This window comes from Gopherus evgoodei, chromosome 3 (assembly GCF_007399415.2).
Source record: "Gopherus evgoodei ecotype Sinaloan lineage chromosome 3, rGopEvg1_v1.p, whole genome shotgun sequence".
Classification (NCBI taxonomy): domain Eukaryota; kingdom Metazoa; phylum Chordata; order Testudines; family Testudinidae; genus Gopherus; species Gopherus evgoodei.
Window position 1 is genome coordinate 221,072,095 of NC_044324.1, and position 24,912 is coordinate 221,097,006.

Genomic DNA, 24,912 nt, shown 5'->3' on the forward strand with positions numbered 1-24,912 from the left:
AGGCAGCCCTAAAGTATTAAGTCCTGTTTATCAGTCAAAAACCTTCAGTCAGTTGTATTAAAACAAGCTGGGTATATAAAATATGATTTTATTATGATGTTTGTGATAGCACCTACTATATGCTGCTTTTTCCAAACTCTTAAGACATGCCTAGGAACCCAAAATCTAAGGGTTGTATGTAGTTTGAAAACTGACTTTCAGAGTCCCTTTTCACATCTGGCATTTTCAGAATTGCAAAGGCTCTGTTAAATTAGATGTGAAATGTTTGTGCTAAGCAACTAACTTTGCCTTTTCTTTCTTGGCAGTGAGGAATCCTTACACAGGCCACAAATACCTTTGCGGAGCACTACAGTCTAGCATCGTGTTGTTAGAATGGGTTGAACTGATGCAGAAGTTTATGTTAATTAAGGTAAACATTACAATAAGATGTCCACAAGCAGATGTACTACCTTCCTTTTAGGACTCAACCTCTTAATACAAAATGTTGATTTTCAGATGCTTTTATCTTGCAAAAAATTAGTTGAGTAACCAAAATGTAAATAATTTCTTATGTCCCTATAAGATTTTCTGTTCACTTCTGCTTAACTCATTTTGAAAGTAAAATTCATTTTACATCATTTGAAAAATACCAGTTTAAAATGTCCCAAACATTTGCTAGATGCCAACTAAACATTATTTAGAGCCTTTTTCCCTGCACATACCCAGTGTAAAGGTTGATTTTTTTTCTATCTGTAAGTGTTATCTTATAGTTATACAGTCAGAATGTTCTGGCTAATCAATGGGCAGAGCCTTGGGAAAATTGAGGAGAGAACATTGATAGTTCTCACTGGATGCCAACCTAAAGAGAGAAGATGACTCATTTGTTTTGGACTGTGTGACTCTTTGAGTGCGCCAAAATCAAATAATTGCTTTTCCCAGCTGACATCTGCCGGATTGAGGCCACAGTGCTTCATCTTTCTTGGACAGGCAGCACCCACAGTCTGGTCAGCTGGGTTAACAAAAGTTTTAAGCCTCCCAACTGGTGATGTCACTCAGAGGATCTGGGCTCTCTCCTGTAAGCAGCCATAAGAAAAATGATAGTGAAAGTTCATATTCTGGATATTAATAACAAAATCCACATGAAGAACCTAAATCTTCATAAATCAGATTTTCCCGCATCTGCCAATTACTGTGATCCCAGGAAAAAGCTTGATGTTACATAAGTGTGCTAACTATGAATGGCAAAACTACTTTATCCAACTTACCGTGCTGTTTAAATGACTAATCATGATGTGTACTAAATTATTTGCTTTTTAACTTGTTTGCCTTTATCTAACTGTTTTTTTGTTTCTTAATCTAGCACATAGATTTCCCTGTACCTTGTCCACTGAGATTGTTTGAAATGCTGGTAGTACCTGAACAAGAATTCCCCTTAGTTTGTGTTGGTGTCAGTAGAGGGAGAGACTTCAACCAGGTGGTAAAGTTTGAGACTGTCAACCCAAATTCTACCTCTTCATGGTTTACAGAAACAGGTTTGTGCATTATGATTGGATTCCCACATTATTTGCTGTTTTACTTTATTATAATTTGAGCACTAGTAACAGCTAGGTTCCATAGTTTCCATTATGGAAATGACACAATGTCCCATAATTAGTTACATTGGGGTTTCCGCCTAAAGTGGACTCCCAGTTGTCCATAACTCTCTCTGACTTTCACCTTCCAGGCTCAGATTTTTGACTGAGTGAATTTTTTTGGGAATGCTTGAGTGGAACACACAGGGGACAGAATAAAAGCTGCTTGTGTTTCCATAAATTAGGCCCTTCTTGAATTATGCACATCACTTTGCAATTTCATTGTTCTCTTGACAGTGTTTTTAATGGATTTTAATAGAATTTCAGGCCGACTGCCTTCTCAGGCAGTTGGTATGAGATGTTGTGGGCCAAATGCAGGGAGCATGTTTCAACATGGCAGTTACCTTGCTGTTGCTAAGAAGGAAGTACTTGCCCCTTCCTCTTCCCATGAATATTGAGAGGAGGGAAGGGATATGTGCCCTGTACTTTGCATCCGGAAGCCACCACTTATTTTTGATCCTGTGGCTGGCAAGAGTGCCATTTGGATGAGGAGCTAGTGCACAGAGGCAGCAGCAGAAACTCTTAAGATGAAAATTGGGTGGTGGAGAGACAGCTTTTCTGGATTGCTCCCCACCCTCTTGAAAACCAGTTGCCGTCATGAGCCTGGTCCCAGTCCCGATCCCAGCCCCACAATGCAGAAGCAGTAAGTAACTGTCTCAGGGCTTTAGTTATCACTGTGGCCAGGGCAGAAGGTAATATGGTGCACTCCCATTGATCTGTGGTGAGCTTGTAAGTTGCCATCCCTCAGTACTTTTGCATAAACCTCACTGATACGATCCTGTGGAGCTCACTAAAAATGCTATTTTCACTAGAAAGATTTCTGTTGACTTTCTTGCTGCTTAAATGAATATCTGAGTAACTTCTGATGTACATAGAAGTGCAACTACACGAATTACTGTTATCAGTGGTAGTGCTGCAGTGTATGGCCAGTTAATACTGTAATACGTGCGTGTGTGAACTTTGAGGACCATTTTCAGATTGGTACATGGGGTTATGTAGCTCCTAATATAGTTGATGAAAGTAGAACACTGAAAAGCAACTCTTTAAAAATGTACCCTTTGTATTCAGTCTTATTTCAGTATTGTCTGCATCAATGATATGTCTCTGTAAATGTAAAATCTTTATTCCCTTAATACCTTTTGTTTTTTAACTTGGACGGTTTAACACTTCTCTGAATTACTGCACCTGTCCTCATTAGAATTCTTTTTTAGTCTTTTGTATGTCCTTCTGGTGCATCTGTATTGTTGTCAGGTCTTCTTTCCTTATTATATTGGCAGTGCTTTAAACCACATGGTTAAATCAGTCTCCACTGTCCTCTGCTGACAGGACATTGAGAACATAGTCAAAAACTCTCTTTGAGAAGAGAGAAAAGTATACAGTGTGTGGCGGTTAAATAGCTTGCACCAAATGATTATTTTTTATATATTTGGCATTTGTTTGGAAATGTTTTAAAGTGATATGCTACAAAATAATTGTCTTTGCTCCATTTGTGTGATGATCATGAGTCAGAAAATGCATACACCTTCTTGTGACTGACAGGCCAAATTATTGGCTCTGAAAGTGCATTTTTCTCCACAGACAATTATGCCTGATGGTATGTGAGTGAGACTCCCACGTGACATATTGCTTCACTGTGTGTGGTCTTAGGCAGAGCCAACTCAATTCCTATGCAATGGCAAAGAACACACACCCTGGGGGTGGTGGTGAAGAGGTAGCTCTTTTAATTTCTTTTCCCCCATCCCTCTGGTTCTGGCAGCTAAGTCACAGGGAGAATGGTATGTATTACATTTTCAGTAGCTCTCAGTTCTGCTCTCCACACTCTCAAGTAAGAGCACCCAGTGCCTGACCAGCACCAAGAACACAGCAGCCTCTCAGCCTACCATGTTCCCTTCATGGACAGAAGGCTGAGACTGGAGTTCTTTGTCCAAAAAATTAGAGAGGAAGACAGAGTGAGGAGTCCTCTCTCATAATCAAGGGGGCAAAGGCAGCAAAGAGAAAATGAAGTTCCCAGCCGCCTCCTACACTGACACCAAAGACAGTACCACAGTAGGTTCTGGTTCTGATGTCATCCCAGGCTTGTTGCCATGAAAGGCTGTGATGCACTGTTATGTATTTTCCCCATTTTTCATCAGATGTGAGAATGCTTTAGATTAAAACAAATCTTTTGAAATATGAAAGAATAGATTTTAATATTGTTGAACTGGTACTTTTTCTCGCTATATCATAACTAGAAAAATTGCCCATGAAAATACTCTCATACTTTGTACTGCACATTTCTTTCCACCATTTAATTTGATTTTACACAGATATTATTACTGTTTTAAAATCTTTTTTGGCCTTTTCTACACTAAAGGGAAAAGTCGATCTAAGCTATGCAATTTGAGTTACATGAATAGCGTAACTCAAATCGACATAGCTTTGATCTACTTTCTGAGGGGTCCACACTATGCAACGTTGACAGGAGACGCTCTCCCATCGACTCCCCTTACTCTTTTTGATCAGGAGTCGACGGGAGAGTGTTTGGCAGTTGATTTAGTGGGTCTTCACTAGACCCACTAAATCAACCGCCAACACATCAATCACCACAGCGTGTAAGTGTAGACAAGCCCTTGGTCTAGGCTGAATCATTAGTGCTTTAACTCATGTGCAGGGTTGTACTCCAGGCCTCACTGAGGCCAGTCTGTTCAGCTTTGTGGGAAGGCGGGTAATGTCTTGACTCGCTGGAGTGACTCCTCCAGCTGTTTAAGGGTGACTGCAGTTCACTGGAGGGGAAGTCACAGCTCACCCAGCTGAAGGGACAGTTGCTTTGACGAGACTCTTGCAGGTGGAGTGTTTAATACAAAAATAGGAGAGTATCCATTGGGATCAGAGTACAATTTGTCTATGTAAAAGTGAAAGAGAGAAGTATTTACAATAAAATTGTATTGTGCTTCTCAACTATATAGAAGCTAAGTATTACTAATTATTAATACTACTGAAAATAATAGGCCCCAATCCCAGAATCCAATAGTGAGTCAGGGAGCCAGGCTGAGGGGATAGAAATGGCAGAAATATTCTAAGACCAGTTTTTCACCACTTTGGTTCAGATGCCGATCCAGATTGCAGTAAAGGTTGTGATAAAAATCTAAATCTCAAATTTGAACTCAAAAGTAACCAGGTCAGGAGACTTGCCTCAGTGAGCACATTTCTACTGCCCCATAGGTGGAGTTCTTTCATTTTTTTTATCTTATGCGGGACCAAGGATTTGACTTTTTTTTTTTAAATGGGGCTAAAATGTTCTTAATTAAGAGTGATTCATAGCTGCTTTTAGTATTTTATGTAACATGTTTTAATGTCTCATCTTTAATAGAAACTGAATTAGTTTCTCACGTGGTTGTATGAAAAGTTCCTAGAATGCTGTGGTATAGATACCAGATTAGCAAGAGTTGCTTTGTATCATATCTTGATAAAATAAATTATATTTTGTCTTTTGAGTTGGCATGTCCACTGATCTGAGCTTGTGGTTCAGATCTCCCCCATTTTCTGTGATGGAGACCACTGCAGCTCTAATGTGGAAGAAAGGTTACTCGCTCTCTCTCTCCTTTGTTCAAACCGTCTTCATTAACAATTTGTAAATAGCATATACAATCTGAAGATGAAGGAGAAGTTGCAAACAGTAGCAAGGACTGAGAACAAGTTGAAAAGTCCGATCAAGATTTAGAAACAATGGCAGAAGAATTAGAGCAGCATTCCAGTTGGAAAAATGCAAACCAACACATCTGGAGGAAATAATCTGAAACACACATATTTTATGGAAAGCAAAAATAGTGAAAGACAAAGAGGTGACGGTGGACAGCAACATAAACATAAGTTTGCTTTGTAATATTAATACTTTAATATTACAGCTTCATTTGCCTCCATCACAGCCAACAAGTTGGGTAAGTGGACATGCCTTTTTAAGAGAAGAGAAATTTCCCTGGTAAGAAAATCTTCCTGTAATTGAAAATACAACAGTACCTTAAGTCCTTTTGAACTTCAGAATCTCCACATTCAAATGTGATGGTAATTTGTGTTGTATATAAATTAACTGTAATTATTTTTGTTATAGACACTACGCAGGCGAGCGTTGTACATTTAACACAGCTGGAAAGAGATACCATTTTAGTGTGTCTGGATTGTAAGTTTTAGTTATGAACCAAATATACAGATTCAAATTAGGTCACTTGTTTGAGAGCAATGGCTAAGTGACACCTCTTGTTTATTCTCTAGGCTGTATAAAAATAGTAAATCTACAAGGCAGATTAAAATCTAGCCGAAAACTCTCATCAGAGCTCACGTTTGATTTCCAGATTGAATCAATAGGTGAGTGTGGGTTTTTGGACTAAACTTGGTGTAGCTTGTTTAATTTGGCACTCAATGCTAAAGATAGGTTTCAGAGTAGCAGCCGTGTTAGTCTGTATCCGCAAAAAGAACAGGAGTACTTGTGGCACCTTAGAGACTAACAAATTTATTTCAGCATGAGCTTTCGTGAGCTACAGCCCACTTCTTCGGATGCATAGAATGGAACACACAGACAGGAGATATTTATACATACAGAGAACAGGAAAAGGTGGAAGTATGCATACCAACAGGAAGAGTCTAATCAATTGAGAAGAGGGAGCATCAGCAGGAGAAAAAAAACTTTTGAAGTGATAATTAAGATGACCCACACTTCCACCTTTTCATGTTCTCTGTATGTATAAATATCTCCTGTCTGTGTGTTCCATTCTGTGCATCCGAAGAAGTGAGCTGTAGCTCATGAAAGCTCGCAATGCTAAAGATAGTAATTTTCAAGACTTTGCTGACATGAAATGTTCCAATTCCTATGTTTTATTGTGTGATGACAAGATGGGCTAAGCATTCAATGGACAGATAGGCTTCCAAAAGAGGGACCAGAATGGAAGAGTAACCTCAGAATGCCCTCTGATTAGTCTAAATGGTCTGGTGATGTTATGACCCTGTCTCTACAGGAAAGTCTGTACTCAGGCCACTCAGACTCATTGTGAATTATTCCTGTTGCTAATTTGTTCTTTTCATTTATGCATGCAGTTCATTTGTTTACTTCAGTCTCAGTGCTGCAAACGCAGGAAGTATGAACTAAAAATTCATTGCTAACTAGCCTCTATTTTCTTACTAAATTTGTAAATCCTTTGTTAAATGTATATGGCACATCACTCTCTCATGAAAATAAATTTAACTCCTTAGTTGAAGGCAGTGTGGCCTAGTGGCTACTGTATTTGACCAGGACTCAAGAGATCAGGTTCTTGGTCACCTTGGGCAAGTCGCTTCACCACTTTGTGCCTCAGTTAACCCATCTTTAATGGGGATAATGATACTCTCCTATATAAAGTGCAATGAGATCTATGGATGAAAGCCGCTATATAAGACCTAGATATTATTACTATAGTTATGGCATAGTGGAGTAGTGCAACTTCCTCATTTCTCTGCATCATCGTCTCCCCTTTCTGTTCCCAAATGGGGTTCATGAAAGCACTGTAACATTTTGTTTTCCGTTTCTACAAAAAGCCTACTGTGGTAACACACAGATGAAATGTGTACCCCTTGGAAGATCTCTGGGGATTTTTATTGAGGCCACATGTTGTGCCATGTCTACCACAAATCATTTTGGTGACACGTGGATGATATGTTGCCTGGCAATAATGCTACCATCAGTTTCTCATATACTTAGTTCTATCAGATTCCAGCAGAATTTAATCAAGGAGAGTTACATAGAATTTGTTCCACAATAGATTGACAATTTGGAATTCTTCTTCTCTCCTAATGGATGCACTTATTTTACACACTTCATTCCCACCCTTGGGAACTGAAAATGCACTTCACATTATTGTGGCATTCTGTTCATGATGCTCAGAACTACAAGCCACCGTGTTCACTCTTCGTGAAGCAGAGAGGTAGCTTTGCTAGAGATTAGACCGGATGTCAGCTTCCTGCCACGCCTGTCTTTCTAACTCACAGGCAGACTCCTCAAGGCTCTATGCATATGTCTACACTGGAAGAGAAAACTCATGGCACAGAGTCCCAGAGCCTGGGTCAGTTGACTCAGGCTCATGGGGTTCAGGCTGCAGAGCTAAAAAGGGACTGGAGATGCTCAGGCTCAGACTGGAGCCCATCTTGGAGACCCATCCCACCTGTTAAGTTAGCTGAAGACTCTCACTTCAGTTTAATATACAGCACTGAGCTGGTTTTGTAATAAAACAAGAATACATATATTAATAAAGAACAAAGATTTAAGTGATACTAAGCAAGAGAGAAAAAGATAGGTGTGGTTACCAACAAAATAAAACACTTCCTAGTATCTGAATCTTAACAGATTACAGTCTTGGTCTCAGTCAATTTCTTTTGCTTATAGTCAGTTCCCAGATACTTCAACCTCCCACGTTGTTCAAGTATCCACTTTTCACAGATTCCAGGAGCTCTGGCCTGTTTTGTCCCTTAAATGATTGATAAATAAGGCCTGTTCTACACTAGAAAATTAGGTTGGTTTAAGTATATCGGTCAAGGGTCTCAGGGAGGTGGATTATCTTTGCTGGTGTTGGCATAGGTAGCGTCTACCCTTATAGCATTTTAAGCGTAGATAGGCCCTAAATGCCTTTTTCCTCCCCTTATGTTATGTAGAGTCCATTGTCTTTGCTTCCAGAACCAGGAAGACTTCCTGGATTTGCAGTCTCTGTCTCTGGAGTGCTTTCTAAGCTGTTTTCTCCCTTGCTTGTTAGTTTGATTGCTTTTTTTACCTTATATGTAAATGTACTTTTATTGTCCTATGCCGGAAATCAAGCCAGTCAGACAAGGGAATCCACATTCCTTTGTCTGATAGGCTTGATTTATACACTGCCTCCAAACCACATTTTAAGAACATATTTCCAGCATACACTCAATTCTTTACCAGTGCATACATTGCACAGTGATATTCATGACTGGCGTTTTACCAGTTTACATATGATATCTTACAAGTTACCTTTTGGATCCATGTTATTACCACAGTGTGTTGGGATTAGTGAGTGTGTCAGGCCTGATATGAGTTACACGATAGTGGCCCTCTGCCAATGAGCATTGAGAGACTGTTAGGGTAAAAAAGAAAGTCATTCTGTCTCTTGAAAATGAATTTTAAATCCTTAACATACTATTACCCAATAGATTTATACAACTCTCTTTTAAAAAGCTACTTTGCTGCTTCTGTAATTAGAATTTAATTTAATTTAAAAGACAGTTGGTACCTATGATAGAACTGCCTTTTTTAAAGACAATAAAGAAAATGAGGGGAGAGGATGGGAAGAGGAGGGTAAAAATAAAAAGGTTTTAATTGTAGACTCTTTTCAGCTGTTCTCTTGAATCTGGGAGGAAAAAGTAGAATGCAAGTTTTTGTAAAATTCCAATGCTTATGTACCTGGAAATCTTGCACATTTTCTAAAGATTTAAACTCTTTGAGAGAATAAATTAATATTTTACAAATAACACAGGGCTCATACTAACTAACAGTGTTTGTAAAGCCCTTTTTTGACCAGCTTGAGGTGGGTTAAGTCATTCTGGTGAAACATTTTTTATGAGGAAATTGGTGTAATTATAAAATGTCTAAAGACAGAACGTAAAATTGCCATGATAGGAAGGTAATAAATATTCTTTGCCTTGAAAGAATAAATTGGGGTTGTTACCAAAATTAATTCATGTTCTTTTCCTTCTAGTTTGCCTACAAGACAGTGTTTTAGCTTTCTGGAAGCATGGAATGCAAGGAAGGAGTTTTAGGTCAAATGAGGTGAGTGCAATATCTTCCCCACAATTTTTTTGCTCCTAATTCAGTTAGAATGTAACAAGAATAAGAGGAAATGAATAGTGTTTTATTGAGTTGAACAAGTATAAAGAGGATTCTTTGTTGGACATAACAGCCAGATATTTTAAACATTGTTTCAACAATATCTAAATTTCAGGATAAACCAGGAGAATTCAGCAAAGAATCCTGTGGCACCTTATAGACTAACAGACGTTTTGGATCATGAGCTTTTGTGGGTGAATACCCACTTCATCAGATGCAGACGTATTCACCCACGAAAGCTCATGCTCGAAACGTCTGTTAGTCTATAAGGTGCCACAGGATTCTTTGCTGCTTGTACAGATCCAGACTAACACCGCTACCCCTCTGATACAGGAGAATTCAGCTTGTCATGCCAAGACTAAACTTTAAATGTTGAAAACCTTCACAGAAAACAAATGGACCTTAGTTTACTGTTCCAAGGAACAGAATGCCAAGGCGCAGATTCATCCCTAATGGAATATTGTGGAATTTACATTAGGTACAGGTCTGTTGCATCTTACACGCATTTAACATGCGCTAATTCAGCTTTACGCGGTTGGCAAAAATAACAATTTAAATACTGTTTCTGTAGTGCGGGCGATTCCGCCCGCCATTCAACTCAATGTAATTTTGACTATACACAGTTTTTGCTTTACACGCTGACCGCGGAACGTAACCCCAGCGTAAGATGAGACAGATCTGTATATTGGAGGCATTACATTCTGGTGTGGTAGTGTTATACACTTACTTTGCACAAGTGTAAATGTCCATATGGGGAGAAAAGCAGTGGAGAATCAGGTCCAAAAAGATGAATTAGCACAGACTAGGAATTCACCTCTGTCATTAAATGAGCTGTGTATGCTTTGAAAAGGCAGTGAAACCTCTATCCCTCCAGCCTTGAAAAGAAAAGCTGCGTGGCCCGGGGAGAATAGTGCCTTCTCAGCTCTCTCAGTCATGAAAAGAGACAGCTGAGTTCACATGCTGCAGGGCCCAGGATCTGACACCACCCGTGTTGTTCCTAACATAAGAAAAGGCAGAAAAAAATAACAAAGTTAACCCTGCTGCTGCAGCAAAATATTAGGAGTACACAATGCAACTGACTTGAGTATTCAGTTTGGAATGGATACTGGGGAAACGTTTAGCCAAAAATCATCTGAATATCTATTCAAAGAATCACTTCAATACGCCTAGTTATTAACTCCTTGACACCAGCAGCTGGGATTTCCCAACAACGAGGTGCTCATGCATTCAACTTTAGCATTAAGTGTTAGGAAATTCAAGTTCCTATTGCCAAATTATAAACACCAGTGGAGAGAGTGAGCAAGTCACCTTTAAATACAGTTAGTCATCTATATACTTAAATCATATCAAACTTAGATCTTCCATTTCATTAGTCACATTATTTATGTAGAATATCCAATGAGTGACTATGCTGAAAAAATGCTGTTACTTTTTTGAGTGATGTTTGGTTTGTCTTCGTGAGCTGCCAAAAATGTATTCTGTACAATTCATCAGACTATTTTTAATTCTTTGAGTGCCTTCTGCTTATTTTTACTCATGGATGGTGCTGGCCTCTGCAGCTTATATGCTGGAACTATTTCCAAACAGTATCCATAGGTGTGTTCACACATCCCTTCCTATATCTCTCCCTAAGCTTCTGAGGGCAAGGCCAATAAAAGGGAGAATGGTACTATCTGCCTACCTCGGTTCCTTCCAACCACAGCATCAGATGGAAGCAAACCTTTTCGGGTCTCTTTGATCTGGAGCTTTTCTCCTAAAAATGCGATTGATAATGATTAGTGTGGTTTATTATATTGGATTATTATAATTATGTATGAATGATAGTTAATTGTTTAGCTGAGTTAGTGTTAGTTATGGATCTGATGAACAGAAGATTGGGCTTTAAAAGAGGTGCTTATTTTCTGGCAGTGTTTCTTGCATGGTACTTCATGTAAGATATCTCGCATGTCTTGATGAGGGACATTCTCTATCCAGATGCTCTGTTTGCAGTACATTAATTCCTGCAGCATGTAAGGACAGACAAAAGACTACAGGCACTCATTCTATAGGAAACATTGGCAGCAAACATGTTGGATATGAGGTGTCCCAGAGCTCAGAACATAAGGCAAAAAACATGTCCACTCCAAGTTCAATGGCTGCTTAATCTAAGGTGCTTATGAAGACTCATACCTGAATTCTCTCATGTGCCTACAGCACATCTGGTACTCGGGACATAGGATTCATTGCCAAAAACCTGCAAGGTGCCATCGGCACTGGCCTCTGAGACAAAGGCTGTGCCATGAGAAAAGCCACCTGATCCATCTGTAGTGGTTTTGAAGACTATGACTAGAGAGAAGATGACCACTGTTAGCAGGCCAGATCCCATAAGGGTTATTCGACATTGGGATTTGTCTAGTTTGGTTCTCAGACTAAAAATGAAAGCAGTCCAAAGAGAGAGATCTAAACAGAGACCTCAGTTTGCGGATCCATTAATTCTGCTGGATCCAAAGATAGTGTTGAAGACGCAGCCATTATCAGAACTGCAAAATATGGATGCAGTAGTAGCAGAAATTCATCCCACTGGAATGGACAATGGTCTGGATCCCTGGGAATGACCTTCTATGGAAAGGAAAAAAGAGATTCTGTCAAACGTCTTCACTAAGGTTCCTACATCTGAAGACATGCATCTGAGGAAGTGGGTATTCACCCACGAAAGCTCATGCTCCAAAACGTCTGTTAGTCTATAAGGTGCCACAGGATTCTTTGCTGCTTTTACATCTGAAGAGATACAGTATGAAAGTAATACCTCATTTAGCTCAGGAAACTTCACTTCCTTTAAGACTCTCAGAGTAAAACTACCTTTGTTTGTGATGCTTCCCTTGCTGGTTCCAGTGATATTGCTGATCATATCAGTAATATATTTGAGGTCATATCAACAACCAAAGGGCCAGGATAGAGCTAGACAACCAGAGGCCTCGTCTAGGTTTCAGCCTTCTGGCAGGATTTACTCCTGAATATGGAATCGTTAGACCAATGGTGGGCAACCTGCAGACCACAGGCCGCATGCAGCCCATCAGGGTAAACTGATTGCGGGCTGCGAGACATTTTGCTGACGTTGAACATCCGCATTCACATCCCCTCACAGCTCCCAGTGGCCACGGTTCACCATTCCTGGCCAATGGGAGCTGTGGGAAGTGGTGACCAGCACTTCGCTGCGGCCCACCGCTTCCCTGAGGTCCCATTGTCTGGGAACAGCAAACCGCTGGGAGCTGCGGGGAGCCGTGTCTGCGGGCAGCTAACGTCAGCAAAATATTGTATTGTGCACTCCATTATCCAAGTCATTAATGAAAATATTGAAAAGTATTGGACTCAGGACAAGACCCCTGCAGGACCCCACAAGTTATGCCCTACCAGTTTAACAGCAAACTATTGATAGCTACTCTGAGTATGTTTTTTTCAACTAGTTGTGCACCCACCTTACATTAATTTCATCTAGACCATGTTTCCTTACTTTGCTTATGAGAACATCATGTAAGACTATCAGAAGCCTTACTAAAATCAAGATATGTTGCATCTAATGCTTCCCCCGCATCTGCTTGGCCAGTAACCCTGTCAAAGAAGGAAATTAGGTTGGATTGGCATGATTTGTTCTTGACAAATCCATGTTAGCTGTTACTTATCACTCTGTTATCCTCTACGTGCTTACAAATTGTTTAATAATTTGTTCCAGTATCTTTCTGGGTATTGAAGTTAGGCTGGCTGGTCTGTAATTCCCTGGTCCTCTTTGTTCCCCTTTTTAAAGCTAGGTACTATCTTTTCCCTTCTTCAGTTGCTGGGGCCTTCACCTGTCCTCCATGAGTTCTCATTACAGCCTCCCGATCTACTCTGCATTGGTTTGAAACTCTGAATCTCAACTATGCTTATTTCCATATTTCTGTAAAACCAAGCCATAGCAAATACCTCTGCTTCATGGAAAGACAAAGATCTTTTCAATAGAATGTCTCCCTTTTGGCCTTATCCTGGCTCTCAGGGAGTTTATAAAGTTCTTTTCAGCTGCAGCAGCTCATTTGAAAGATGAGCTATATTTGTTTACCCATATCTAGAGGATTGGCTACTCAAATCAACATCAAATAAGGAACTTCTCAGAGACATTCAATGTACAGCATCCCTCTTCAGAGAGTTGGGTCTATTAATAAATGTGACAAAATCATGGTTATGCCCCACTCAGGAGATTTCTTTCATAGGAACAATCTTTGATTCTCTGGAGGGCAGGCCCTTTCTGCCAGACAACAGATTTCTAAGGCTTCAGACAGTTATAGGCATATTTCATTGACAGTGTACCCAGAAATCAGTCTTTTTTCCTTCTAGGGTTTATGGCTCTAATGGCAGCAATAACATACGACATATTGTACTCTCGTCTCAGGAAGAGGTCTTTACAGTACTGCTTGGCAGTAAATTACAGTCCTGGTATGGACGGTGTGCACAAAACTCACTGTGTTCTTTGACTTTGTGGTCTCAGAGGACAAATGTTTTAAGAGGAATGTTATTCAGTCGTCCAGCCCTATCATTGACAGTCGCTTTGAGTGCATCCCATCTAAACTACATTGTGCTTCAGGGGACATTGGAACTCCCAGGAAAGGAGACTAGAGCTGTACATATTGGAGCTGAGGTTCATTCATCTGGCTCTCAGATCTTTTCTTGCTCATATCAAAGGGAAGATAGTTCAGGTGGTAATGGAAAATACAACTGTCATGTGTTATATCAACAAGCAGGGAGGGGCTTATTCATCATAATTATGCAATGAAGCAATCAGGCTATGGGATTGGTGCATACAGCACAATGTTTATCCAGTAGCCCTGCGACTATTAGCAAAGGACAACTGGACAGAGAGACACAATACAGTTAAATGAGTGGTCTGGAAAAGAGGAAGTGATACACAAGGTCTTCAGCAATTGAGGATATCCTGTCACAACACAGTGTCATCAGTTCTGGACAAGGATAGAAAAGGATGTGCAGTCCATATTGGACTCATTTATACTGAATTAGGGAAAGGTTCCCCCCTTTCCATTGATACAGAAAGTAGTGGAAAAAAATAATACAGGTTAGGGCAAAAAATGGCTTTAGTTGCTCTGATGTGGCTCAGACAGGAGCGGTACATGAATCTACTTGAGATTTTACAAGATGCTCCCAGTATTACTGGATCTAGTGTTGCAGTAGCAGAGCAAGATCATTCTTCCAGATCTGTCTCTGCCCCGACAGCATGGGCTGTTGGACTTTAATGGACCTTGAAAGATCTTATCCTTTAGATGTGCATCAAGTGCTCATTAACTCTAGAAAACAATTGACCAGAAGATGATACCAATTTCAATTACCATGGTTTGTGAGTTGGATGTAGAACAAACCTGAATGTTTGGAACCGGCTTTGGTGTATTTTGGAATACTTACTGCATTTAAAGACTGAAGGTATTTCAGATTCTTTGCTGAAGGTTGATTTAGCACCTATATCAGCAGCATATCATGTGTTGAGAGATAATAAATCACTATTTGCACACAGTATGGTCAAAAAATTACAAAAGGATTTTCAAATCTTTATCCATCTGTAAAGGACCCACTTCTGGGATGGGACCTCAGTTTAGTTTTAGCACAACTCATAAAGCCACCCTTTGAGCTCTTGGCAGAGTGTTCTTTATTTCATGACTGTAAATATGCCTTTATAATATGTTATAACTTCAGTCAGGCGGTTAATGAATTATGCACTCTGATGAAAACTTGCTGCCTTTACTTCTTTCTTTCTACCCTCAGGGTAAGTTGGTCTGCAAATTTGGGGTCTGTTTGACTTCTCACTGCTGTTAGATACCCAAATAGCCACAGTCGTTAAAAATATTAATTTGCAGCTGCCCAGAACACTACACCTGATCCTATCAGACACCAACCTTGGCCATGTTGATCCATACATTCATTACCTTCTAGTGATACTTACAGATCGTATCTAGGAATGAATCCACATACCATGACAAAGCTCTAACTGGTGCAAAATGTAGCAAGCCCATCTGCTTAGCAACACAGGTCACTCTGAACACATCATCAGCTCAAGTTCTCTGTTCTTACATTTTGAATCTCAGAATGGGATTGTTTTTAGCTACTTAAAAAGTCACCACAACCATGACTTCTCATCGTTGCTGCCTTCTAGTGGAGCAGTAAAACTGTTGACTAATACGGAGAGACGTGTGAGTTGAGGAGACAGAACTTTCAGAGGAACTTGACCTACATTTTGGGTTTACGGCTACAATGGGCAAGAATGACTTTTAGAACTAAATGCAGAGTTTACTACTTTGAATTAACTTTCTCCCAATAAGTTCTAAATGCAAATAAACAAATTAACCTTCAAAAACTATTCAAGCTGCTACTCCTTGAGTCTGAGAAAGAAGCTAGGTAAGAACTGTTTCTATTCCCAGAATTAGGTAGAAATTTGTAAATGACACACACAGGCTGAACTAGAATCAGCTGGTGAATTTGGGAGTATATTTTGACTTTTTTTTTTTTTTTCTCCAGTTGACCTCATAGACTGATGCACCAGCAGTTTTATGCAGTGCCCTGGTGCTCACTAAATGGAAACTTATTACAATAGTACGATTTCTCTGCAACACAAAAAAATCTATTTGTAACTGTTGGCACCCTGTAAAGCAAATACATGTTGGACTATATTGCATTTTCTGTTTACTGTGGTTATATATTTAACAGATTTTATTGTACTCCCATAAGTTGTTTTTGAAATAGCAGTATGCTTTTGTTTAATAGTGCTTTTGTCCAGTACATGTTTTCTGTTGTCTCTTTGCACTATTTGGGTTAGCGGTATTGGTCTTGATCTCCACAGCATAATGAGCCTTATCGAAAGCTGCCTGAAATCATTGGAACGAACCGCACTGACTTCAGTGGGCTTTGGATCGGGCTCTGTAGGCATAGCTCTATTCCCTACAATCCATCTGAATTCCTGTGGCAAACCTAAGACTTCAAAATGACATTCTTGCCACAAGGTAGTGTCGTACTACTAGCTAGAAAGGCAGGCTTAAAGTTCCCTCTGTGAATACACGTTGTGACGGGTTGGATCACAGAAACCCCCTGGGAGCTGCCACCAAGACTACTTCTACCCCTGCCTTCCCTGCCAGCTTGGGGCCCCAGCACCCTGTCCTGCTGAGCCAGACACTCCCGTCTGCCCCAACACAGACCCAGAGTCAGAATTACTTGCCCCAAAGCTGCAGGTTTACCTGAAAGCAGCTAACAGAAGTGTTCCTGCCTTTAGCACTGAAGTGCCCAACTCCCAATGAGGTCTAAACCCAAATTTATGAGTTTATCCCCCCAGCTGGCAGGGAAGGCAGGGGTAGAAGTAGTCTTGGCACATGGGATGGCAGCTCCCAGGGAGTTTCTGTGATCCAGCCTGTCACACGCATGTGCTCCAACTGGGAGTGTAATTTCCAGGTTGGATAGACATACCCATGCTAGCTTTGATTGAGTTTGTGTGCTGAAAATAGCAATGTAGATGCAGCTACATGAGTGGTGTTTTGGGCTAGCTGCCCAAATACATACACTCTCGCCCACACCTGGTATTTGGGTCACTAGCCACTGCAGCTGCATTGCTATTTGTGGCATGTTAGCTTGGTCAGAGCTAGTGCGAGTCTATCTACCTGAGGAAAAAGTTACTGGGATCTGCAGTCCTCACATGCCCTTCCAGTCTGAGCACTGTTTGCCGATCACCCGTGTGTGGAATAAATACAGGGACTATCACTCGTAGAAGAAATGGAGGTTCCTTACTGTAACTGGACATTCTTCCAGATGTATGTTCCCTGTCTGTATTTTACTACCCACCCTCTATCCCCTCTGCTCTGGATCTGGCTGAATTTGTGGTAAGAAAAGGAACTGAGGGGGTGTTGACCCACGAGGGCCTCTTACACCCTCGTTCAGGAGCATGAGGAGATCTACTATTTGTGTGTGGGCCCATAGATACTGCTTGTAAGAATCTCTGCACTCGGGCACATGGTTCACATGTGTACCCTCCTGTGGAATACAGACAAGAACCTCCAGTTAAAGTAACTAAGCTTCCTATTTTGCATAATCTGGCAGAAAGTTCTGGAAAATGGTCCTTTCTTTTGGCCCTTGTTTAAAGGGACAGATATAAAGGATTCTCAGACTCTGACTGACTTAGACTGGCAATTACCCTAAATTGGTTAATTCAGTGAGCATTAATTCCTTTCTCTAGCTACAATAAATATTATGATACATTGGTCAAAAATAACTGCACTTGCTACATGAATAATTATTGTATGTTTTCATTAAATAGATCACACAGGAAATTTCTGACAGTACGAGAATATTCAGGCTTCTTGGATCTGACAGGTATGAACGGTACCAGACATGGTCTATTAAAATAAGAGTAATATATATATTCTCTTCCTCCTATTTCTTAAGGGCATTTTCTCTCTAGTACTTCATCCTTCTGTGATTCCTTAGTGGTCTTCTTTTAGTCTGTTTATTTTTCCCCCTTAGCCCTTTCCTTGCATATGTTCCTTGTCTCTCTTTCCTGAGGAGCAATAAAACTTTGTTTCTGAGTTTAGCAGTATTTTCTCTCAGGATAAGCTTATATTTCACAGGTGCTCCTATAGCTCCAAAACTTCTCTTTTTTGGGTTCTAACTTATAAGAATGTAAGAATTGCCATACTGGGTCAGACCAAAGATCCATCTAGCCCAGTGTCCTGTCTTCTGACAGTGGTCAATGCCAGGTGCTTCAGAGGGAATGAACAGAACAGGCAGTCACCAGGTGATCCATCCCCTGTTGTCCACTTCCAGCTTCAGGCAGTCAGAGGCTTAGGGACACTCAATCATGGGATTGCATCCCTGGTCATCTTGGCTAATAGCCATCAATGGACATATCCTCCATGAACTTACTTTAATAGATTTCAGGTTTTGCATTCAGTTGTGTTATGCTGTATTAGATCATGGGATCTGCACCTCAAAACAAATTCAAAATATTAAAAACATACAAACTTCAATACATTACAAAAGTGAGGGGATCTGCCTGTTGTTCTGCCAACATCCACAGCCCAGGAGGTGTTTTCTGAGCCCCACAAGGTCCTCTGCTTCTGTTGCTTTTTGGAGCCTGCTTTGCATGGCCCCAAATCTCTCTGCTTCTCCCTGTCCTGCATGACTAAATAGTGAAGTAGGATGCTTAGCTCCTCCAACCAGTAACTGTCCTGCAAGGTTTTGGAGCTTCACAGGGACCAACACCTTCCTACTTTCTCTGCCCTGCTTTGGAGTGCTGCAGTTTTATGAAGGCTATTAATGAAAGTAAATGTATGTTTTAGGTAATATATACTGACAGCAGAATTTCACCCTTTGTATGATACATGTACTGTGCAAAGTTAAATCTAAGTTTTCCTTTGAGAACTGCCTATGTTGGTCTCCACTTGTGGGAATTTCACCCTGGCACTGCATCTCAGAGCTACCAAAAAGAGCAAGATCTACTGGGACCTTGTAAGCACCCAATCACACGTCTAAATTTGCAAAGATGTCGATCCCACAACCACACATAGTTTTTCTAACAAGGATTTACAGGTGAAATATTGCACTGTGCCTTTACAAGCTACATTTTAGCTGTCTTTTGGACAGAGTTCCTTTAGTTTATAATTGTAATTTTTTGGCTTAGTAGTGGGTAGCTGTTTAGCAGTTGCACAGCTTCCTTTTAAGAGGGTGTTTTACTCCCTCATTCCTATTGGGGTGTTTACTGCAGTCCAGTAATTTCTCAGTTATTGAGCCTGCACAATCAGATTTTAAAATAAATAAATCTGATTTTAAGATGAGAACATCATACTGCTCAAAGATCAGCATATCCATTGCATCAAGAAATATCCTATCCCCAATTGCTGTTCCATCTGAATTGGGTTTACGCCAGCACCCTAATGGATCTGAGACAATAGCTCAAAAACTTTGCATTGCAAAAAATAAAAACCTGAGCTTGTCAGATGTGGTTTTATCTCAAGTCTCTTGAGTGAGTTCTTTAGATTTAAAACCTTCCTCAATAGTACTTGTCATTTCCAAGTCAGTTTTGATCTAAAGTTATTGTCAGTTCTGTGACCTTCCACAGACTTGAAGGCTTCTGAAAGGTATCATTCTAAAGCACTGTTTATGCCTAGACTGCCTGAGTACTGACTACAATAGAATCTTTTCTGAACACCAGTCTTACAAACAACCAGTTATATGAACCATTTTTCCCATGGAGAAGGCAGAGGAATGACTATGGGGAAGTGATGTTTATGAAGAGCAGGTCAACATTCCTTCACATTCCAGTGCCGTCAGTGCATTGGAACTTGTTTGCAGTAGTCTGAAAGGCAATAAGAAAGTGATGTAATGCAACTTCTGCACCTACTGTAGTTGAGATGTTCTGTTTTATGAACTCAATCCTCAGTTTCGGGGTTCTGCTGTATCTGATTCAGACAGGGCAAACCTTCTCTCACACAGTGGGGGCCTCCCTTAGCTGCTGTCAAGAGAAAAGAGTTGTCTCAGCACTAGGCCTTGGAGCTGTGACTAAGAAACTAAAGAACTGGTACCAGTCCAAGGAGGATTTGATTGCAGGGGACTCGCTCTGATATGAAGATTTCACAAGTGCTTGATTGCCCTTTCCTGAGAGTGCCAAGTAGACTGGGCAGACTCTCCCGTGGGTGTCAGGTCTGAAGCCTGCACCAGTTACTCTGCCTGATTGAATTCAGGATATTTGGATACGCCTAAATGGGCCCGATTCCCCTGCAATTTCTGCCTTATTTCTCAGATGTTGGTGGTAAGTCTCTGTCCTGAGGCCCAGAAAGAACCAAGAGATGTCTGGGTTAGCATCTGTAGCTGCAACAGATGGATCAAAGGGCTAGTTAGCTTCTTCCATACGCTGAGCAGCTTAGAGGCTCATTTGGCATAATTCTCCATTCTGTGAAATCCCTTCTACTTCTAGGGGTAGAGGAACATTTTGAGATCAGTTATGAGTCATCACATGGGCTTTCCCTACATTCTGGTGTTCTTGTGGCCAGAACCCTTTTATGTGTAGGACTTTTAATCCTTGACCTGTGCGGCCGTTCTTTCAACAACTTTACATAGCATTGTTCTTGCCGTTAGCAAGATTCATGCTGATCTGTCTGACAGTGATGAGAATGTTGAGGGATGAGCACCCTGATCACCCTAACTCTTCCATATTTCCCAGTGAACATCAGAGTCCATTGTATCTCCTCTCCAATGACAGTAACTAGGCATTGCTTCCTATGTGGCACACTAGGCTAAATTTAAGCAGTACAGACCTCAGATTTATGCATTTAGTGTCAGTGGAGTAGAAGGCAGCAGGCCAGTGAGGAGAGGGTAGTCATTTAAAATTTAAACCAATTTGGCAACCAGGAAGCATTCAAATTAAAACCTGTTCAACAAACTGAAAACTTTATGTACTAGATGTTTTCAACTAGGAAAACACCCAACTTTAATTGTAACTGCTCTTGGCTGCCAACCTGGTTTAAATTTTAATGTTTCCCCAGCCACCCCTAAGCGTCTTTGTTCCCGGACTGGCCCTCCATGCACATGCCCGCCTCTCACAGACCTTTGCTTTCCTGTCACAAGTCTCCTGTAATTTTTGCAGATACTCTGGGCCTTAATCCACAACCCCCAACACCACAGACCCATATGCAGCCTTCTGCTTAGCAGAGCTGCTGAGCTTCATAAAAACAGATAAAAGTGACAGGTGCTGAAGCAATGACAACAAAACGGTGGAGTTGTGTGTCAGGAACAGGAATTTTTTAGCTGCATAATGGCATAGCAACCAGACTACCAAAGCATTCAGGAGTTAGTGGGAGAAATGTTTGACTCTTCAGATCTGGAGATAACCAAGTTACCTGAGAAGACTTGCTGTTTTTTCAGTACCAGTGTTTTGAAACCCAGAAGCTGAATCATTTTGTGAATTGCTGAAGGACTCCTCAGAATTTCAGAAGAGGGCTAGTTATCCACAGCTACAACTCCTGCTGTGTGTGGAGAAACTGAGCAGCTATTTCAATTGCAAGAGTAGGGCTTTGAATTCCTCCCCATCACCCCCATTGGGTTCATTATTTATATCCGCTGCAGTAGATAGAGCAAAAGACTAATTAGTTCATCTCCATCAGACAAACAGGAGCTAAACTGACAGCATGGAACATATTGTATACTTCTTAATCAGGTTGGCAGTCAGAACCGTCAGCTAACAGACAATTATGTCACCATAGCAATTCCATCTTAGGGATTGTCTGCTGCTTGTCCTTGAACACCCATCTATTAAAAGGGCAATTCAAGAGGACTGAGCAGTTAGAGGTTGAAGGTCAAAGTGTGTCTCAATGACACTGTCCAGGTCTGCACAGGAAGCCTGTGGCAGAGCTGAAATGACTCCTAGTGCTGCATCTTTAAGCACAAGGCCGTTCCTGCTCCTTGTGAGTGCAGAGCCAGTAGAGTTCTTTGAGGATGGGGTCAAGTGGATGTGTGAAAAACTTGGCAGCAGTGTTTTGCACTGACTGCTGTCTGAGGAGCAGGAGGATCTGGGGAAAGTAAAGAGGAGAGGGGCAGTAGCCCAGGCAGTAGGGGAGGAAAGCGTGAGTGGGGAGTTCAGCAGTGAAGCTGACTTTACACACCAGCCATGAAGGAAGGTGAAAGTAAAGGATGACTGAGTTTACAGACAGGGAATTTGAAATTGTGTTTTGTTACAACTGTTCATGACATTATTTATTTAACTTTTTTTAATTCTAGGGTTGTGGTATTGGAGAGTAGGCCAACAGATCATCCTATGGCCAACAGCAATTTATACATCCTGGCAGGGCACGAAAACAGTTACTGAGAATCATACCTGGGAGTTAACCATGACAACAAACACTACTGCTGCAACGTTGACGGATGATTGAAATTGCACAAAAACGGCAGTCACCTGACTTCAGTTACTTTGTAATTTATTGTGGCATGAGGGAAAAGAGGATAATTTAGTTTAAGTGGTATGGACACACTTAGCATATTATACCACAGAAATGCTTAATAATTCACTGTTATGTAATCTTTGTACATATATGCAGTATTTTTCAGTGAAACACATTGCTGAAGACTACCCTGACTTAATGTAGATAGGATCCTTCTGTTATGTACAAGTGTCTTACCTGTACAGATGTAAAAGTTGCTGAGGAAGCAGAATTTCAATTGGGGTACTATTTTAAGGACTTCTCACGTGTAGTTCTTATAAAATGGGAAGTTAGCAATGAACACAGTGCATTTAACATCACTATTGTATTTTATTATATGTAATTTACTAATACAAATAAATCAACGTTTAGAGATTGTAACCAAGGCTGGAATCAGATTACAATCTTCTTTTTAATTTTCATGCAACTACACTGGTGTGATTGTTTGTTTTGCACAAAGTATTTATCTGTGATGTATTTAGTCACAAAGGTAAGCTGTGACTTCGTGAATATGACTTGGGCTTCAGAGTACCTTTTTTTTAGTTTATTTGGGTAGTTTTGTTGTGAAACAAACCAATTAAACACCTGTATTTTTATATTTAAGTAAAATTCTGTAAAGATTACTTCTCTATGCTTGAAAACAATACCTTCTGGAATGGATATGAATCCCAGAATTTGGTACCTTAATGTAACACTGCAATAGTTGTCTGAATTACTAGTGTATGCAATGATAAAATTAGCATTATTACGAGCCTTCACTAAACGGTTTTATTCATGTCATGAAGTACAACATTCCACACTGTGGAAATGGTTCAAAGATCTTGTCATGTTTTGACTTTTTTTGGCCTTATGACCATTTTCTTGATTTAGGGTGTTAACACATGGCCAAAATAATTTAGTTACTACCTCATACAAACAATGTAGTGGTTACTTCATATTGCAGGAACATAGTTCTGATCACAAGTATTTTTGATTGCTATTTTCCAATGGAGTATGTAAATGCCAAGTTTTAGCAAAATGCACACATTTGGCTCTGTTTTGTATATGTTCTTTATATTTTATTATAATATACACTAAGAACAAACTAAATTTGAAGTGATTTATGGTCTACGTTATTGTGATTGGTAATCCTTTTGAATATGTTCCCTAATGTACATAATGTAAAATAAACTTTTTTTAACACGTTGTTGTACAGATAGCTTACCACCTGCACTAATTTCCACGTAAGACTAAAAAATTATCGATGGAAAACATCCATTTTTGAATTGCTATTAAATGTTTATGTACCCTAATATATAAACTGGGCATTCTGAACGTATGAATGGTCAGGCTGCTATGAATGTAATTTTGCCTACATTTGACCTAACACCTAGATTTTGTGGGATATGTATCTTTGCAGAATCACTCTATCCTAGAAATGTAGGACTGGAAGGAACTTTGAGAAGTCATCAAGTCCAACCCTTTGTACTGAGGCAGGACCAAGTATACCTCCTTAGACCATCCCTGGCAGGGGTTTGGCCTGTCTTTTCTGAACATCTTCCAATGATGCAGATTCCAATGGAGGTTTTTAAGAACACGGACAAACACCTGTCAGGCATAGTCTAGGTTTACTTGGTCCTGCCTCAGTGCACAGAGCTGGACTTGATTTCTCAAGGTCTCTTCCTGCCCCACATTTCTCTGATTCTGTAAAGATCAATAGATTATATCATTTATATACTTTTCAATAATATACTCAAATATATATCAATACATATTACTTCCATGATCTACTCAAACAAGCCTGTAGGACTTTATCTCCAAGGATCAACATGTTAGTTTAAAGTCACTGTTTCTTAAACTCCTCTCCACTAGATATACATCAGACAGGTATGTCCACTGGTAACAGAATTCACTCAAGCCATAACACATCCTTACTCAACTTGTATTGAACAGGCTCTACTACAGAGGAAAATGATATTGGTTAAGTGTGTCTCACACTTTCAGGGCTGGTCTAAGACAACTGGGCACTTCGCTGGCTGGCCAATAGCTTCCTGGATTCTTCAGGACGTCCCTTCATCCCGATTTTCCTAGGGCACATATTTTAGCTTCAGCTAAATTCCTTTCCAGCAGGGGCTGCCTCTGTCTGTGGAGCTGAAGTGGTGCCCTCTTCTGGCTGCAGTTCCTCTGTTGCCTGGGTCGAGACTGAGCTTCACCACCAAACAGCATCCTCCCATGCTCCCCTTCAGGCCTAGATGCGGAAAGAGGGAGACCCTCAGCTCGTGATTCCTCTCTGGGACTGGCAAAGAACCATCCGCTTCCTCCTGAGAGCAGCAGAGAAGACAGACAGCCACCCACTCTGTTCCCTAGCTATCCAGGGATTCCTGCCTGCTTTCCCACCTCCTTGGTCTACGAGCGTATTACAATTGAGAACATCTGGAAGGATGAGTGAAGAGATGTGTGGGTGTGAGATTTGGAGATGGGAGGGGAGTTTACAAAAAGAACAGGGTGA

At 40.5% G+C, this 24,912-nt stretch overlaps 1 protein-coding gene across 3 annotated transcripts in view; it reads left to right on the top strand.

The window, feature by feature from the left end:
• The window catches only part of MAP4K3 (mitogen-activated protein kinase kinase kinase kinase 3), a 144,810-nt gene extending 121,204 nt beyond the window's left edge, over window positions 1-23,606 (top strand). For 2 of the 3 annotated variants that reach the window (XM_030558134.1, XM_030558135.1), the window contains 7 exons: window positions 306-409; window positions 1,340-1,511; window positions 5,698-5,766; window positions 5,859-5,951; window positions 9,329-9,399; window positions 17,771-17,826; window positions 22,225-23,606. In XM_030558134.1, coding sequence (XP_030413994.1) covers window positions 306-409; window positions 1,340-1,511; window positions 5,698-5,766; window positions 5,859-5,951; window positions 9,329-9,399; window positions 17,771-17,826; window positions 22,225-22,312 — 653 coding nt within the window. In that variant the 3' untranslated portion in view covers window positions 22,313-23,606. Of the gene's footprint in view, window positions 1-305; window positions 410-1,339; window positions 1,512-3,188; window positions 3,322-5,697; window positions 5,767-5,858; window positions 5,952-9,328; window positions 9,400-17,770; window positions 17,827-22,224 lie in introns of those variants that run through there. The other variant, XR_003999797.1, reaches the window with a different exon arrangement.
• Window positions 23,607-24,912: the final 1,306 nt, after the last annotated feature.